Source organism: Dinoponera quadriceps, unplaced genomic scaffold (genome assembly GCF_001313825.1).
Source record: "Dinoponera quadriceps isolate SergipeBrazil2010 unplaced genomic scaffold, ASM131382v1 scaffold113, whole genome shotgun sequence".
NCBI lineage: Eukaryota > Metazoa > Arthropoda > Insecta > Hymenoptera > Formicidae > Dinoponera > Dinoponera quadriceps.
The window spans coordinates 4,009,499-4,024,706 of NW_014554899.1; the positions used below are offsets into that span (position 1 = coordinate 4,009,499).

The window sequence follows — 15,208 nt, forward strand, 5'->3', positions numbered from 1 at the left end:
CATGTTTGTCATTAGGATAAAAACATCCTATATTATTTTGCAAATAACACGCAAATTCTTAAGTTTATTAATTAAAAAATTTCCATATATGATAATTTTCAATGATTAATAATTCGAAATTTTACGTGTTGTTTGGAAAATCGTACAGAACTTTTCTATTTACATTGAACTAAACTACAAGTATGTGACAGAGGACACAGCTTAAATCAAACATCCTGTATACACTTTATTTATGTTTCAGAACCCGTAGTTAAAGTACCTATTGATCTGCCAAATACTAAAATGTATGTTATTTATATATTTCATTATTTTATTATATATTACATATATATTGTGTATAGCGTGCCTTTACTTTAGCATCTGTGATGCGCAGATAGAACAGATTAAATTGAACAGCTAATTCTTATATCATTTTACAAAATCGCAATAATTGATGAGGAATTAATTAATCTGTATGAATTAATGAGTGTAAAGAAAGTGGTGGTTGGATTCTGCATAAAGATAAATGGCTTATTTCTAAAGATATCTTAGCAATGAGAAACGTCAACTAATTTTTAGAAGCGGAGTAACGCAGCGAGCAGCATGTGACACAGGGCTGTACGACGAAAATAAACGTGTTTCTCGCTATTAATTGATGCCTATTGTTGCTAGGATATCTTCAGAAGTAGGCCATTTTTCAATTAAACAGAAACATAAGCTAATAAGAGTAAATGTTAGTTGGGTTTGCGTAAACAATAATTAACAAATCAACTGGTTAATAAAATCTATTAAATAGACACACATGTTTCAGTCCCATTATGGATCATTTTCAATGTGATACACTTACAAACAAGAAAGTTTTTGTTTGCATGAATGATTCTAAATACGCAGCACGCAACGATGTCGCAAACGATAAATCTATATTCTGTCTTCGAGAATGATTGGTCTTCATCAGTAGCGCCTCACACCAAAATCCAAATTACAGAAAGTGTCCATGAGATGTCTAGACAATGTTTATACCTTGATTTTGGACAAAATAAGTTGAAGTGAGAAAACATACTTGTCTCGCTTCAACTTATTGCACTAGTTCAGCGGTGCAACGAAAACGAACAGGCTTATTATGGAAATAATTATCTCTTTATTAAAGCTGGTGTTTATTTAGTTTGGTGTGTTTTTAAAGTAAAATAAAACGGAAAATATACGGTATGTATATACTTATTTGAATATTATAGTTTTGCATATTTTACCTTTAAAAATTGCTTCCAAATTTTCCCTTGTTCTGTTTTTCAGATTTGCCAAAAAATAATTATTAAAATAATAATAATAATAATTATTTTTATTATAATAATTATTATTTAGGAAAAAAATTAGCTATGCATCTGATGTCCCGCGATAATAATGATTCTCTACCCGTAATACCAAAATGAAATTACCATGAAATTAAAAAAAAAGAGGGCAACTTCAATTCAGTAAGAAGGCGTTGTTAAATTTGTTATCAAAATAACATTAAAATGTTTGGTTCTAAAAAATTTACCATAAAAGTTGCAATATTCTGTGATAGTTGTTTCGATAAATCGCATTTATATTTGCCATATTATTATATTGTTTTGCACTATTACGAAAATCGTATATCAGAAACAAAACTATTAATTGTAATAGCGTGGGGCATATACGCCTCATGCGGCCAGAATCAAAAGTAACTAAAAATCGGTCTGGCACAGAACGTGTTAAAGACAGAATATAAATAGATCGTTTACGGTGTTGTTGCATACTGCGTACTTAGAATCCTTTATGCGAGCGAAAACTTATTTGTTTGTAAGCGTATTACATTGAAAATGGTCCAAAATAGAACCGAAACATTTGTGTCTATTTAATAGATTTTATTAACCATACAATAGATTTTATTAATCAGTTGGTTTGTTAATTATTGTTTGCACAAATCCAACTTGCATTTACTCTTATTGGCTTATGTTTCTGTTTAATCGATTTTTAATTCAAAAGCGTTAAATTATTTATTAAAGCATTTTTCTTTATACAGCCTAATGTTTTCTGGGCGATCATTATTTCATAGAGATTAATTAATTCCTTATTAACTATTACGATTTTTTGCAAAATGGTGCATCATTTTCCTGTTTAGTTTAATTCGTTCTATCTGCACACCATGGATGCCGAAATAATTATCGGATATATATGAAGTAACTAGATATATTTAAATTACAATTTACTGATTTTTTAACTCAATTTTAATTTTTTATTACTTTTTATTATATATATATATATATANAAATAAATATATATATATATATATTTATATATTTATATAATAAAAAATATATATATAAAATAAATAAATAAATAAATATATATATATATGTATATATATAATAAAAAGTAATAAAAAATTAAAATTGAGTTAAAAAATCAGTAAACGATTGTAATTTAAATATATCTAGTTACTTCATATATGTCCGATAATTTTTTGTGTGTGTGTGTATTTTGATATATTATTTTGTATAGAACATAAATAATATCTTTTATATTAAACAAAGTAACGTGAGCTTTTGTTAATTTCTATTTTTTAGGCGAATGTTCTTGCCAGACCCCAGAGATGGTACACTTTATTTATTCGGCAGAGACTCAGAGGCATTAAAAAAACTACCATTAACTATTCCTCAACTGGTAGCCAATAGTCCTTGCAGAAGTAGTGATGGCATGTTGTACACTGGTAGAAAAATTGATACTTGGTTTAGCATTGATCCAACGACTGGTGAAAGAGAACAACTTTTAAGTTTCAATGAAGTGAAAAATACTTGCCCTTTGAAAATACAGAATGCCATTTTTGTCGGTCGCACGGAATATAATATTATTATGGTCGATAGTAAGCACAAAGACAGGAAATGGAATGTGACATTCTATGATTATTCTGCTGACAAAATGGAACCTGATGTAGCTGATAATTATGGTATGTTCTCTATTATAAAACGATGATTTTAAAGTTTTTTTTTTTTTTACATTTTTATCATATGTATGCATGTAGCGACTCCGGTAATTATACATATTGAGAGACATCTCACCGATGACCTTGACATATGTATCAAGGAAAAGATTCTGAGTAATCATTCGAAGATTTTAGTCGGCAATTATTGTTTATTAAAAAGTTATTAACAAAAGAAGTTTGAATTATTCTGGTTATTAACGCTTAAGGCTCTTGACTCGCTATGACTGTCTTTGTTTAATAACGTCAGAAGCAAGATAACGCATGCAAAAAATTCTTGCATACGTCCAAATAAAAAGATATATCCGCAAAATAATATTTATATAAAAAATATATTTAGCATACTCATAAAATTAGGCAAATATTTTTCTCTTATTAGAACAATTAATTAATAGTCGCAAAATTAACTTGACATGGAATATTCTTTTTTAACTTCTTTTCTCATGATTTGTCAATGTTAATTTTACGGCTATTTATTAATTGTTCGAGTAAAAGAGAAGTGTTCGTCCAATTTTTCAAATGTACTGAATCGATCATAAATGTCATTTTGTGGATATATCTTTTTTTTTTATTTGAATGTATAACGTAAGAATTCTTGGCATGTGTTTCCAAACAAGCACGATTACAGCAAATAGTCAGAAGACTTAAATTATTCGCCTTATTAAATTGATGAATATTTTATACTAAAATAGATTTTTTTATTGCAATGAAAGTTCCATTATGGAATATGGGGGAGGGGAGAGGGGGGTTGGCTACTCTGAGCTTCTCTTCGGAGGGTTTCGTGGAACCTCCGACTAAGATTCAAGAGAGGGAGTTCAAGATTACGAAGTCTCCTGGTCGGGAGTCATATGCATTCCTTAAATACCCAGCCATATTCAAGGGGCCGATTCTTTATTAGGTTTATTTTAAGTAAAAAAATTCACACAAACATGTGTCCTAAACAACTTAGTTTTTAAAATACAGGATGTTTTAAAAAAAATTTAAATGTGCTAATAATCTATTTGAAGTACCAGTCACAAAAGAAAAAAATGAAAACAGCAGTAAAGAAAAATGTAAAAATAAGCTTCAGTTCTTTAATATACCTGAAATCTTTGAACGTTAATCTTTGAGAAGGAAGACCGAATGGTATATCATGGCGGAAAGTCATCATTTTCAACAATTCATTTAATTGTTTCATTTCTAATTTTTGGTCTTTTGGCTATTATATTTTTGAAATATTACCCCTGATGTATTATAAACTTATAACAAGTTTCATTGAAGTATCTTAAAGCCTGTGTGATATTTACATTTTCCTGAAAATTTCAACACCCGGAATTATTATTTACATTTTCCTGAAAATTTCAACACCCGGAATTATTTCGGAAACTAAGCTGTTTAGCACACATGTTTATATAAACATTTTTACATGAAATAAACTAAAGAATCACTCACTTGGCGGGGTATTTAAGGAGCATCCTGTATACGCAGAGTGTGCCAGGAGGAAAGATCAATATTTTGGGAAGTGATAATATCGGTCATTTTAAGTAAAGATGTTTATATGAACGGCCTGTTCCGAACGTTTCCGAGATAGTTTAAATTTGGCGCATGGTATTACTACTGCTCTTGCTGGATCAGTTTATTACTCACTTACCATGTCAAGTACTAGAAAGAATCATTGAGAATAATAAATCGGTAAATTATTTCCTTCGATACATAATTAATATCTGCTATAAATGAATTTTACCGATTCCGTTGTTGCAAATTAATACCGTTTTATTGTTGATTCGACTTGATTTCGCTATGAATACTTCCTAAAATGTGTTGATAGAATATGTATGAATATGTGTAATTTATGTAACATGAACTATGAATTTGTACTATCAGCATATTTCGGTTAGCACATTTAAAAGAATACTGAATCAGATTGAGCTAATAATAGCAAAAATGCTATTAAATATTCCTACTAAATGCAAGGATCATGCAATCTATGCAGTGCCCGAATTTATCCTGAAGTTTCAGAGTGGAAAACTTTCTCTTAGGTGCACCCAACTGGAATTTTCGAACGACAGTACAGTCAATACTTTGGTATTGAAGTATGTGAATCGATGTGAAGTGTTAGTTGTTTGATATGTTGATAGTAACATTATAGAAATGTAAAAATTTTCGCATATCTTCATAAATGTCGAATATGCGGATATGCTGTATGTTTACGGCTTCCGTGATGGTAGTACCACCGCTGCTGTTGAAGAATATCATCGACCCTTCCTTACGCATAGAATTCCGGATCGTAGAATGTTTTTCCAAGGCTTTCAATATATTGAAATCATGAAAATGCTACGCTTCCCAATGCTTATGTTTCATCTGAACGAGAACGTCAACAAAATGTAGAAGAACAGGAAAACATTATTGAAATAGTACAGCGGAGCCCTACTATTAGCACGCGAAGAATTGCTGTACGTGCGATGAGTACGTGTTGTTAACAGTGAAAATTGATGTTAACGGTGGAATTTCTGCTAATTTATTATTAACTGTAACTGTAAACTGTAAAAATGTATCACTTGCTAAACAATAAATTATTAGAAACGGTACGTAGCATCTTTTTCTTAACAATTTGCAAATGCACATCCAATCTTGGAAATAGAACGACATACGTTCATACGAATATTTTTGCTTAAGATGACCGATACTATCACCTCCCACAATACTGACCTTTCCTCCTGGGACATTCTATATACAGAGTGTTTCACTTTAAGTGATACATTTGGTTATTTCGAAAATAAAGCATTTTTAGGGAAAAAATTCCGTGTAAAAGTTGTAAGTTTTAAGTGGCGTATTACAAAACAATGTTAGTATGACGTTGGACAGCATTGTTAAGGTAACACAAAAATTACTTTAAAAATTTTTATAGAAATTCTTATTTTTGATCGCATATTCTTATAGCTGATCCCGAGTGCTTTTCAAAATACTACAATAAAGTTATTTTCATTAAGTACTTCCTGAGTTACGAGGCTTGAAAGTTACAATACTTGCAACGTAGCACATGCGCGCACACGAGTCAGTATAATACTCCCTCGTACTATAACAAAAACGGCGGCAGCTGAACTCTCACAAGAACTTTAAATTTTTATCTATAGAGGAAGTTTCCAATTATGTTTTTGTGTAAATAAATCATAACTCATCGTGTATAAAAGTAATTATCATGATTAACCTGGCAATTCTGGATCGAACCCGATCCTGCCCAATTGAACGACTTAGCTTTCCTCTTTCAAGCTTTCCTTATAGCTTTTTTTTTTTTCAAATAATTTTTCATATTATATTAGATCTATTATATTAGATATATTTGATCTTTTTTAAAGTTCCCGTGAGTGTAGATGGAACTCAGCTGTCACCGTCGCATTTGCTCATAGCATGCAGGGGTTCCATACTGACTCGTACTTGCTACGCTGCGAATATTATAACTTTCAGGTCTCATAATATAAAAAGTATTAGATTGTTCGGATAGTTCGTTTCAAATCTTCTATGTAAGTTCACGACGCAATATTTTATTCAGAGTAAAAGATTATTCGTTTTTTATAAATAAGTAATATTTTCTATAAAAAGGTCGAGAATTAAGTCGTACACCTAATAGTAAGATATTTAAAAATAGAAAGACATTCTTATTGCATAATAATATAAATTCGCACAGGTGAAATGAAACACGATCGTAACAGAATAAAACGGTATATATCTCATATTATGTTAGAAAGAAATCTGAAAGCTGGCCTTTTTCAAGAGACGCGTTTCTCGATACGTCTTGTAAAAAAATGTATCCTCAAATATTCACTTTTCGACAATCTTACCTCGGCCTTTCATTATATTTCTCTAAACCCTGAAACATTCATCTGGAACATTTTTTAAGCCGCGTAATTTTTAAGATATTTGTAGACTTTTGAAAAATCCTGTATATAATATCAAATACACAGTAGGATATATGTTTCATATTAACTTTGCTTTTAGATTTGTTACATTTTACTACAAGTTCAACAGGTCGTGTCGTGACGCTGGATAAGAGATTAGGCATAGTTCTTTGGGAATTAGATCTCAAAAGTCCGATAATAGCAATGTATACTCTAACTGAAGATGGATTGCTCACAGTTCCTTTTACAAGTATTGCTGAAGAGACACTGGATTCATTATTGGGAAGACTTGCAGCAAAATCAACTGATATTCAGTTGTTGTAAGTTAAAATATGCTCAGGACAAAAAAGTCTATGCACTGAAAAATTAAATGGAAAAGTTTATGTCTTTAACAAAGCTAAGTGTTAAGTAATTATTTTTTTTTATTTTAGTAAAACTTTATACGTCGGACAGCATCGGTATGGCCTCTATGCTTTACCATCGCTCGTTGACACGGATATGACAACGATATCAAATAATATTGAGCATTTGCTGCTGGAAGGTCCGTTGCTAACCTCACATCTTGATACAGATGACAACGAAATGCCATTGCCAGGAAATCACGTTTATATATCTAACATTGATGTAGCTAATGACTATCAGAGCTTCAAGCGCACTAAAAATATCATTATGTTAGGTAATATATATATGTCACGTTTACACACATTCGTGTATTACGTGAACAAATCAACAACAGTATATTCTAATATTATACATTTTGTAATTTTTGTAATTCTACAATTCTTTTACTCAGATCATTACAAAGTACATGCGGAATATAAAGCGCAGAATCAGCCTCTTCAAATAACTGGGCGATCTGACCCAATAATCGAGTCTTCTGGATCGAACGTTACCGGTACGAATTTATCTATCGCCATGCAAACGGATATGTCGAACGATACAGTGCAGTCGGAAAGCAAGCAGAATTGGCAGAAAGTTATATCAAAAACTTACAGCGCTAGCAAAATATGGATAAATCAGCAAGAGGATAAGGGTTTAAAGTTAGCCTTGATTATACTCATAGGATGCATCATTGTGATGTTTTGGTATATGAATACGCAGCTTAAGGGATTTCAGCAACTGTCACAGGTACGATATTATATATATATAATAAGTAAAGATATCACTTTTTCAAGTCAATCTTAATAAAATCAATTGATATCTTAATGTTTTAAAAATTATGTAGTAGTGAAAGTTTAGACATTCCATTCTCGGAAAAATAGAACTTATCAGTGATTTTATAATCTGTAGAATTTTATAGTGATTCTTTCACTATAATTTTTATTGTTAAATTTTGTTTTGTTTAGGGTTCGCGCGAGAATAGTCGCACAAGTTCTTTTAATAAAGATAACTCTAGTATTATGCCGGAAGACATTGAGGAGAGCATAGTGAGAGTGGGAAAAATTACGTTCGACACAAGGCAGGTCCTAGGCAAAGGATGTGAAGGAACATTCGTGTACAAGTAATTCATATGTTCAACTTGTAATTTTTGCGAATACAATAGGGGAAAAGGGAGTGCAACGTAAAGATATTGTTTTTACATGGAAAAAGGTTTATTCCTATTTTACTTCTTCGTTTAGAGGTGAATTTGATGGTCGTGCTGTGGCCGTGAAACGTCTGCTACCGGACTGTTTTATGTTTGCTGATCGAGAGGTGGCCTTACTAAGGGAATCAGATGCACACGCGAACGTAGTCAGGTATTTTTGTACCGAACAGGATCGTATGTTTAGGTACATCGCTTTGGAGCTAGCTGAAGCTACCTTGCAAGATTACGTAGCAGGCAAATACAATAGAGAGAAGATATCTGTAAAGAATATCTTGTATCAGGCAACATCCGGGTTGGCGCATTTGCACTCTTTAGATATCGGTGAGTCTGATAAGGAAAGATTTGCAAGTGTTTCCCGATAATTTTGACCGAATTTTTATGTATTGTAAAGCAAAGTAACAAACACTTTCTATATGTACTTTCTCACACACACGCACGCACGCACGCACGCACGCGCACACACACACACACACACACACACACACACACATCCAATTTTTATAGTCTCTCTAGAAAGTTATATTTTTTTCTCACTTTTGTCTCATTTATGCGTTATGATTAAATTGAATTAAAAAAATAGACATTTCTAAAAATTTTTGAAAGGTAAACTCTGAAAGATATAATTATTTAATATCTGTTTTGTTTTTTTACTTTTAGGAAATTAAGTTAATTTATAAAAGTTTATAATCTTGGCGCAGTCCACAGAGATATTAAGCCTCACAATGTGCTTCTTTCCGTTCCTGGGCCACGAGGTGAAGTGCGTGCTATGATATCGGATTTCGGCTTATGCAAAAAACTTCAGCTGGGTCGCGTGTCATTTTCTCGAAGATCTGGTGTTACTGGAACGGATGGCTGGATAGCACCGGAAATACTTAATGGAGAGAGGACGACATGTGCGGTCGATATCTTCTCGCTTGGCTGTGTCTTTTATTATGTTCTCTCCAATGGCAAACATCCCTTCGGCGATCCCCTACGAAGGCAAGCGAACATTCTCTGTAAGTAGCGATTAAGTTAAATTCCTAAGTTACAGTATTTAACTGTTTTAATATTCGTGTTATTGTTTTAGTGCTATTGTTCATGTTATTTTTATTGACTATTTTACGTATTTCATAAATAAAACTTATATATTTATACATATAATTTATATATAATTACATATAATTATACATATTGGATTATCATCGTAAAATAACCGTCATAATAATATGTAGTTACATATCTATTTCAAATGCATAGAATAAATGAAATATTAAACAACTATCATCTAATTCATGTAACTCATTCTATCCTTGTTGTAGGTGGCGAAATCAATTTGATAGCACTCCAAGATATATCTGCAAATGACAGAGAATTAGCGTTATTGCTCATCAAAATGATGATTTGCAATAATCCTTCCGATAGACCACCAGCATTGGCAATTTGTAATTATCCATTTTTTTGGAGTTCATTAGAAATTCTGAATTTTTTCCAGGTATATACAATTTTTTAATATTTTCAAGATTTTCTGCCCACCATCGAAGTGAAAAAATGTATAATCTAAAGTATCTATTTCTACTTATTGTAAAACTTTAAAATAATATAAATAATATATATAACATGATGCGTCCAAGAAGCATCCAATAACGGAAAATTTACTACAACAACGTTACTATTAAAACTTAAAAATATTGTCCTCTTATTATTTATGTGGCCAATCTCTACCCACTAAAGTCATCAGTATAATTTCCAGAATTTAATCATTATTATCGTAATTTATGTGACAGGATGTAAGCGACCGAGTGGAAAAAGATCAATTGGACAGCCCAGCTTTAGTAGCTTTGGAAACTTGTGGCGAGCGTGTGATAGAAAACGACTGGATATCGTATATAGATGTAGAAGTTGCATCAGACCTACGAAAATACAGAAGTTACAGTGGTCATAGTATGAGGGACCTACTTAGGGCTTTGCGGAACAAGGTCAGTGAGGATTAGTAATGATAAAATCCAAGAGCAAAATACAAATGTTGAGTTATTTTTAATGTGTCATTTAACTTGTGTTGATGTTAGAAATGGACAAAATACGATAAATTATACATACTTTCTTGTTTCCTGGTCTTGAGACACCCAGTATATTAACTCAGCATTGGGGCATGCTGATATGTTTTTAGAAACATCATTATCGAGAATTAAGTCCAAAGGCGCAAGAGAGTCTCGGCGAGATTCCTGTCCAATTTACGGAATACTGGCTGTCCAGATTTCCGTACTTGTTGTGTCATGTGTGGTGCGCGATGCAGAGTTTTCGAGGCGAGTCGAACTTTAAACGTTATTACCATTCTCAATATATTTTTTCGTGCGGTTGTGAAGAGCAACAAGGGGCTATACGAATGACCCGAATGAAAAACACGCTGACATCAAATAGGAGGATTCATTCGAGTACTAATCCAACGAAATATCGTGGTCAAAGGAAGAAGCAGGAAAGAAAGAAGCAGGAGGAGCCGATCCCTTGCTTAATGTCGCCGGCAAATTAAATTATTCTATATAAAATAATTATCAATGCAAATAGAGATGAGAGAAGAACAGTATGTCTGTGCGTATATATCTGGACCGAAATGAAATCTAGGTTTATGATTAAATCTTGATTTAATTTCAATAAGATATTTAATAACATAAGGAATCACTTTCGATCCCTTAAGTGTGACAATGTTTGTATTACATAATTTTTCGCATATATAAATATAGTTTTTAGGTCTTATTTAAATTTTTGTCTTTTTTCAAATAAGAAAAAAAATTTTAATTTTAATACAAGAAAAATACTCGATCTTGCCTATCTGCTTTATTGGACTTTTAATATTCAAATTTTCATAAGATTTCCTTATTTCTTAAGCGAATTGAGTTTTGAATTATTATTAGGGCATTATTTAAACAGTAAATAATATAAAGATATTTTTGGATTAAAGAATATATCTGTGATCTTTCACTAAACTTACTCGCTTATTCACACGTACAGGATGAAAAAAGTCGCGGACTTCTGAAATATCTCGGAAGAAGTAAGGAGGAGGGATATAGAAAAAAAAATGTTAAATATCAAAGTAGTAGGATTCAAAGCGGGGCATTTGATGGTGACCTTGACTTACAGGTCAAATTTAAGGGTTATTTCAAGATTAACTTGGAATTTGTGAACGGGAACCCCTATTTTTGATTTCAGAAATGAAAAAAATAGAAAATTTTACGTTTAGATAAGTGGTCATGTTACGGAATTAAATTGATCCCTAGAGATCCCTAGAGAGAACATTTGAAGGTCAAATCAATTTTTAAATGAATATTGGTTCAGGACAGCATTTTAGAGAAAAATTAGTTAGATACGAAAATTGTAATTGCAGTTGTAGGGTTCAAAGTGAGGCATGTGAAGTTGATCTTGACCTCGAAACAGGAGTCGGATATTTTTAACTATTTTTAATATTTAATAATTTTAGGATCATATCAATGCCAATTTGATTTTTTTTTTTTTTTTTTCAATAGAAACCTTTATCTTTGACACCTGAAATCGACAGAATATGAAATTTTACGCAACATTGTGTGGTCATGACTTGAGGTTACCTTCAATCTAAAGGTCATACAAAAGTCAAAGGCTCTTTCCGAAAGTTAAAAAAAACACCTATCTTTAACAAAAGTAATCGATAGAGTCCACGTAACCGTGGGTTGAATTAACCCCTGCGAGTAATTGCGAGTTTAACCATTCTTTTTCATGAAATACCTAATTTGAAAATCATTATTTCATAAAAATAATTTGAAGTCAATTTGACCCCAAATCGGTATGACGTACCTTTACGTACAATTTCATATTCTGTCGATTTCTGGAGTCAGAGAAAGATTTTTATTCGGATAAAGTCCGTTGGACCTTCATTTGATATTCTAGAATCAGTTTGACCTCTAGGATCAAATTGACTCTTAGATGTGACCACATATTTTTACGTAGAATTTCACGCTCTGTTAAATTCTGGTGTCAAAATTCTGATATCCGATTTCTTCAGATAAAACCTGTATGACCCTTGAGATAAAATTGGCATTGATATGACCCTGAAGTTTAGCTCCTATTTCGAGGTCAGATCAACTTCAATTGTCCCACTTTGAACCCTATAATTGCAACTATATCTTTCGTATCTGACATTTTTCCCTAAAATGCTTTCTTCAATAATTTTTCATGTAAAAATTGATTTAACCTTCAAATGATCCCTAAGGGTCAATTTGATACCGTAACATGACTACTTATCTGAACATAAAATTTTCTGTTCATTTCATTTGAAAATTTCAAGTTGACCTTGAAATGATCCCTAAATTTGACTCTTAGGTCTTAGGTCAAGGTCACCATCAAATAAGTCACTTTGAATCCTTTGAAATATTTTGAACTATTTTTATATTTAACCCTTTGCACTCGAGGGCTCCGGAGCGGAGCCCTCAAGTGCAAAGGGTTAATATTTTTTCTATATTCTACTTTTTATATCCTATTCCTTTCGGGATATTTCAGGGATTCGGAACTTTTTCCCCATTCTGTATATGCGTGTGTACATGCTACACATTTGTCCACATGCTCCAACTCTGATTAATTTAACCGACTGATTAACTTAACGGAACTTAACGGAATTGATTAATCACATTAGCCAATTAGCTAAACTGACTAATGCGATTGGTCATTAATACATTGAGTCAATTGGTTAACTGGAGTTGGTGCAAATAGTTTATAGCATTTATTCTACAATCAAGACTCAATATGTCTACGAATGATAAATTAATTATCGTATTGTCGAAACCATAGAATTTGGAAATTTTTATATCTAGAAATATACGGAGACATAACCTAAAATTGTTCTTCTTAAAAAACCCTAATAATCGGAAATATTTCGCAATTTGCATTTCATCAACATATAAAAGACTTATTTATATATGATATTTGTGAGAATACATATAGCGCGATTTTATATATTAGAATAAAATTTAATTTCAAACATAAGGGGACCATTTATAGACGGATTATAATGTTTAATTTTATATTGATAATTATAGATAGATATAAGATATTTGCGCAGGATAATGATTGCGATTAATACAGGGTGTTAATAAATTGATGTTAACGCTGTTGTACAGCGTTCGGGAGCAAATAAGAATTGAGTCAAATTGAATAAAAAATCCCCTATCTATTTGGATACTACCTAAGTTTGGAGTCTACCTAAATCCCTACCATTGTACTAATACAACTATATACATTTTTGAGTTTAATTAAAGAAAATTCATGATTAATCGCGTGCAACGAACTGAATATGCTATATAGAGACGATGCTTGGACCCTCACTCGCCGGTTCGCTAATAAGTAGTCAGATTACGTTTACATGGTAACCTTAAATCCAGACATAATAAGAATAGACCGAATGTGTTCTCTAAGCAATGAAGATTAAATTGAAAGAAACAAACCAAATGTGCCATATAGCTTCTTGTCTCTAGTGAGGAAAGAGTGAAATATAAGAAAGATAGGTGAAAAAAAGGATAGGGAAATTATATATGTAATACTATTATATAGCCAATGTGAGAGAGAAGTCTTGTCGTGCAACAACGGTGCGGGAATATGTAAGAATTTTTCTCTCTTTCTGTATGTATTTTGAACGTAATGCGCATGCGTCGGATTGACGTTTCCGCCAATAAAAAAATAAAATATATTTTAGCGCGCGCGCGCGTGTGTGTGTGTGTGTGTGTTGTCATCTGATCGCCGCATCTGCGCACTACGGTCAAAATATATATATCGGGCGTCTGTCCTTCCCTTCTGAGACGACTTTCTCTTATAGGCAGCATAGGACGACTGACTATATAGTAGTGTTACATATAAAGGGTTTTTCAACAAGAGTGATCGAAACTAAAGTTAAATAAAACACACAATTATCATTGGAATCAAATTAATTTTTTTTATTTGTAAAGTAGGAAGTAGTAAGTTTATGTGTGCACAAGGATATCGGACAAATAACCGCCTCGTAATTTTTTGCAGACCACGATTCTTTTGTCAAAATTTTTAATCACATGTTCACACATTGTGGGCTCTATCTCACCGATGACACGACAAATTTCATCTTTCAATTCCGGAATCGTTGTGGGATTATTCTTATAGACTTGCTCTTTAACATAGCCCCAAAGAAAATAATCCAGGGGCGTCAAATCACATGATCTGGGTGGCCAATTGACATCACTGTTTCTGGAAATTATGCGCTGCGGAAAGGTCTGATTCAGTAAATCCAATGTTTCTCGGGCTGTATGGCGTCTTGTTGAAACCACAGGTTCTGTACGGGCATATTTCTAAGTTGTGGCAAAAAAATTTGGTTAACATGTGACGGTAGAGCTCCCCATTGACGGTTACGTTGTTTCCAGCGGCATTTTCGAAAAAGTACGGACCAATGACTCCGCCAGACCAAAATGCGCACCAGACAGTCACTTTCTTTGGATGTAATGGTCGTTCAACAATCACTCTTGGATTTTCCTCACCCCAAATGCGACAATTTTGCTTGTTGACATAGCCACCAAGCTCAAAATGTGCCTCGTCACTAAAGATCAAATTCATGGAAAAATCATCACCTTTTGTTTCGATCCAATAGACAAATTCTCGACGCAATCTGTGGTCCGTTGGCTTCAATTCGTGGGTTAGTTGAACTTTATATGCTTTTAAAGACAAATCTTTTTGCAAAATACGCCATAATAATGTTTTAGAGATACCCAATTGTTGAGAACGGCGTGGAATCGATGTGTTTGGGTCATCGGC

The 15,208-nt window shown here is 32.5% G+C and overlaps 1 protein-coding gene across 1 annotated transcript in view; it reads left to right on the top strand.

The window, feature by feature from the left end:
• Positions 1-11,813, top strand: part of LOC106742574 (serine/threonine-protein kinase/endoribonuclease IRE1) — a 13,244-nt gene extending 1,431 nt beyond the window's left edge. Inside the window, exons 4-14 of the mRNA XM_014615674.1 lie at positions 242-284; positions 2,562-2,941; positions 6,950-7,169; positions 7,281-7,525; positions 7,643-7,977; positions 8,196-8,350; positions 8,469-8,755; positions 9,133-9,429; positions 9,733-9,905; positions 10,198-10,389; positions 10,581-11,813. Of these exons, the coding sequence (XP_014471160.1) occupies positions 242-284; positions 2,562-2,941; positions 6,950-7,169; positions 7,281-7,525; positions 7,643-7,977; positions 8,196-8,350; positions 8,469-8,755; positions 9,133-9,429; positions 9,733-9,905; positions 10,198-10,389; positions 10,581-10,940 (2,687 nt within the window). The 3' untranslated portion in view covers positions 10,941-11,813. The remainder of the gene's footprint in view (positions 1-241; positions 285-2,561; positions 2,942-6,949; positions 7,170-7,280; positions 7,526-7,642; positions 7,978-8,195; positions 8,351-8,468; positions 8,756-9,132; positions 9,430-9,732; positions 9,906-10,197; positions 10,390-10,580) is intronic.
• The last annotated feature ends 3,395 nt before the right edge of the window (positions 11,814-15,208 follow it).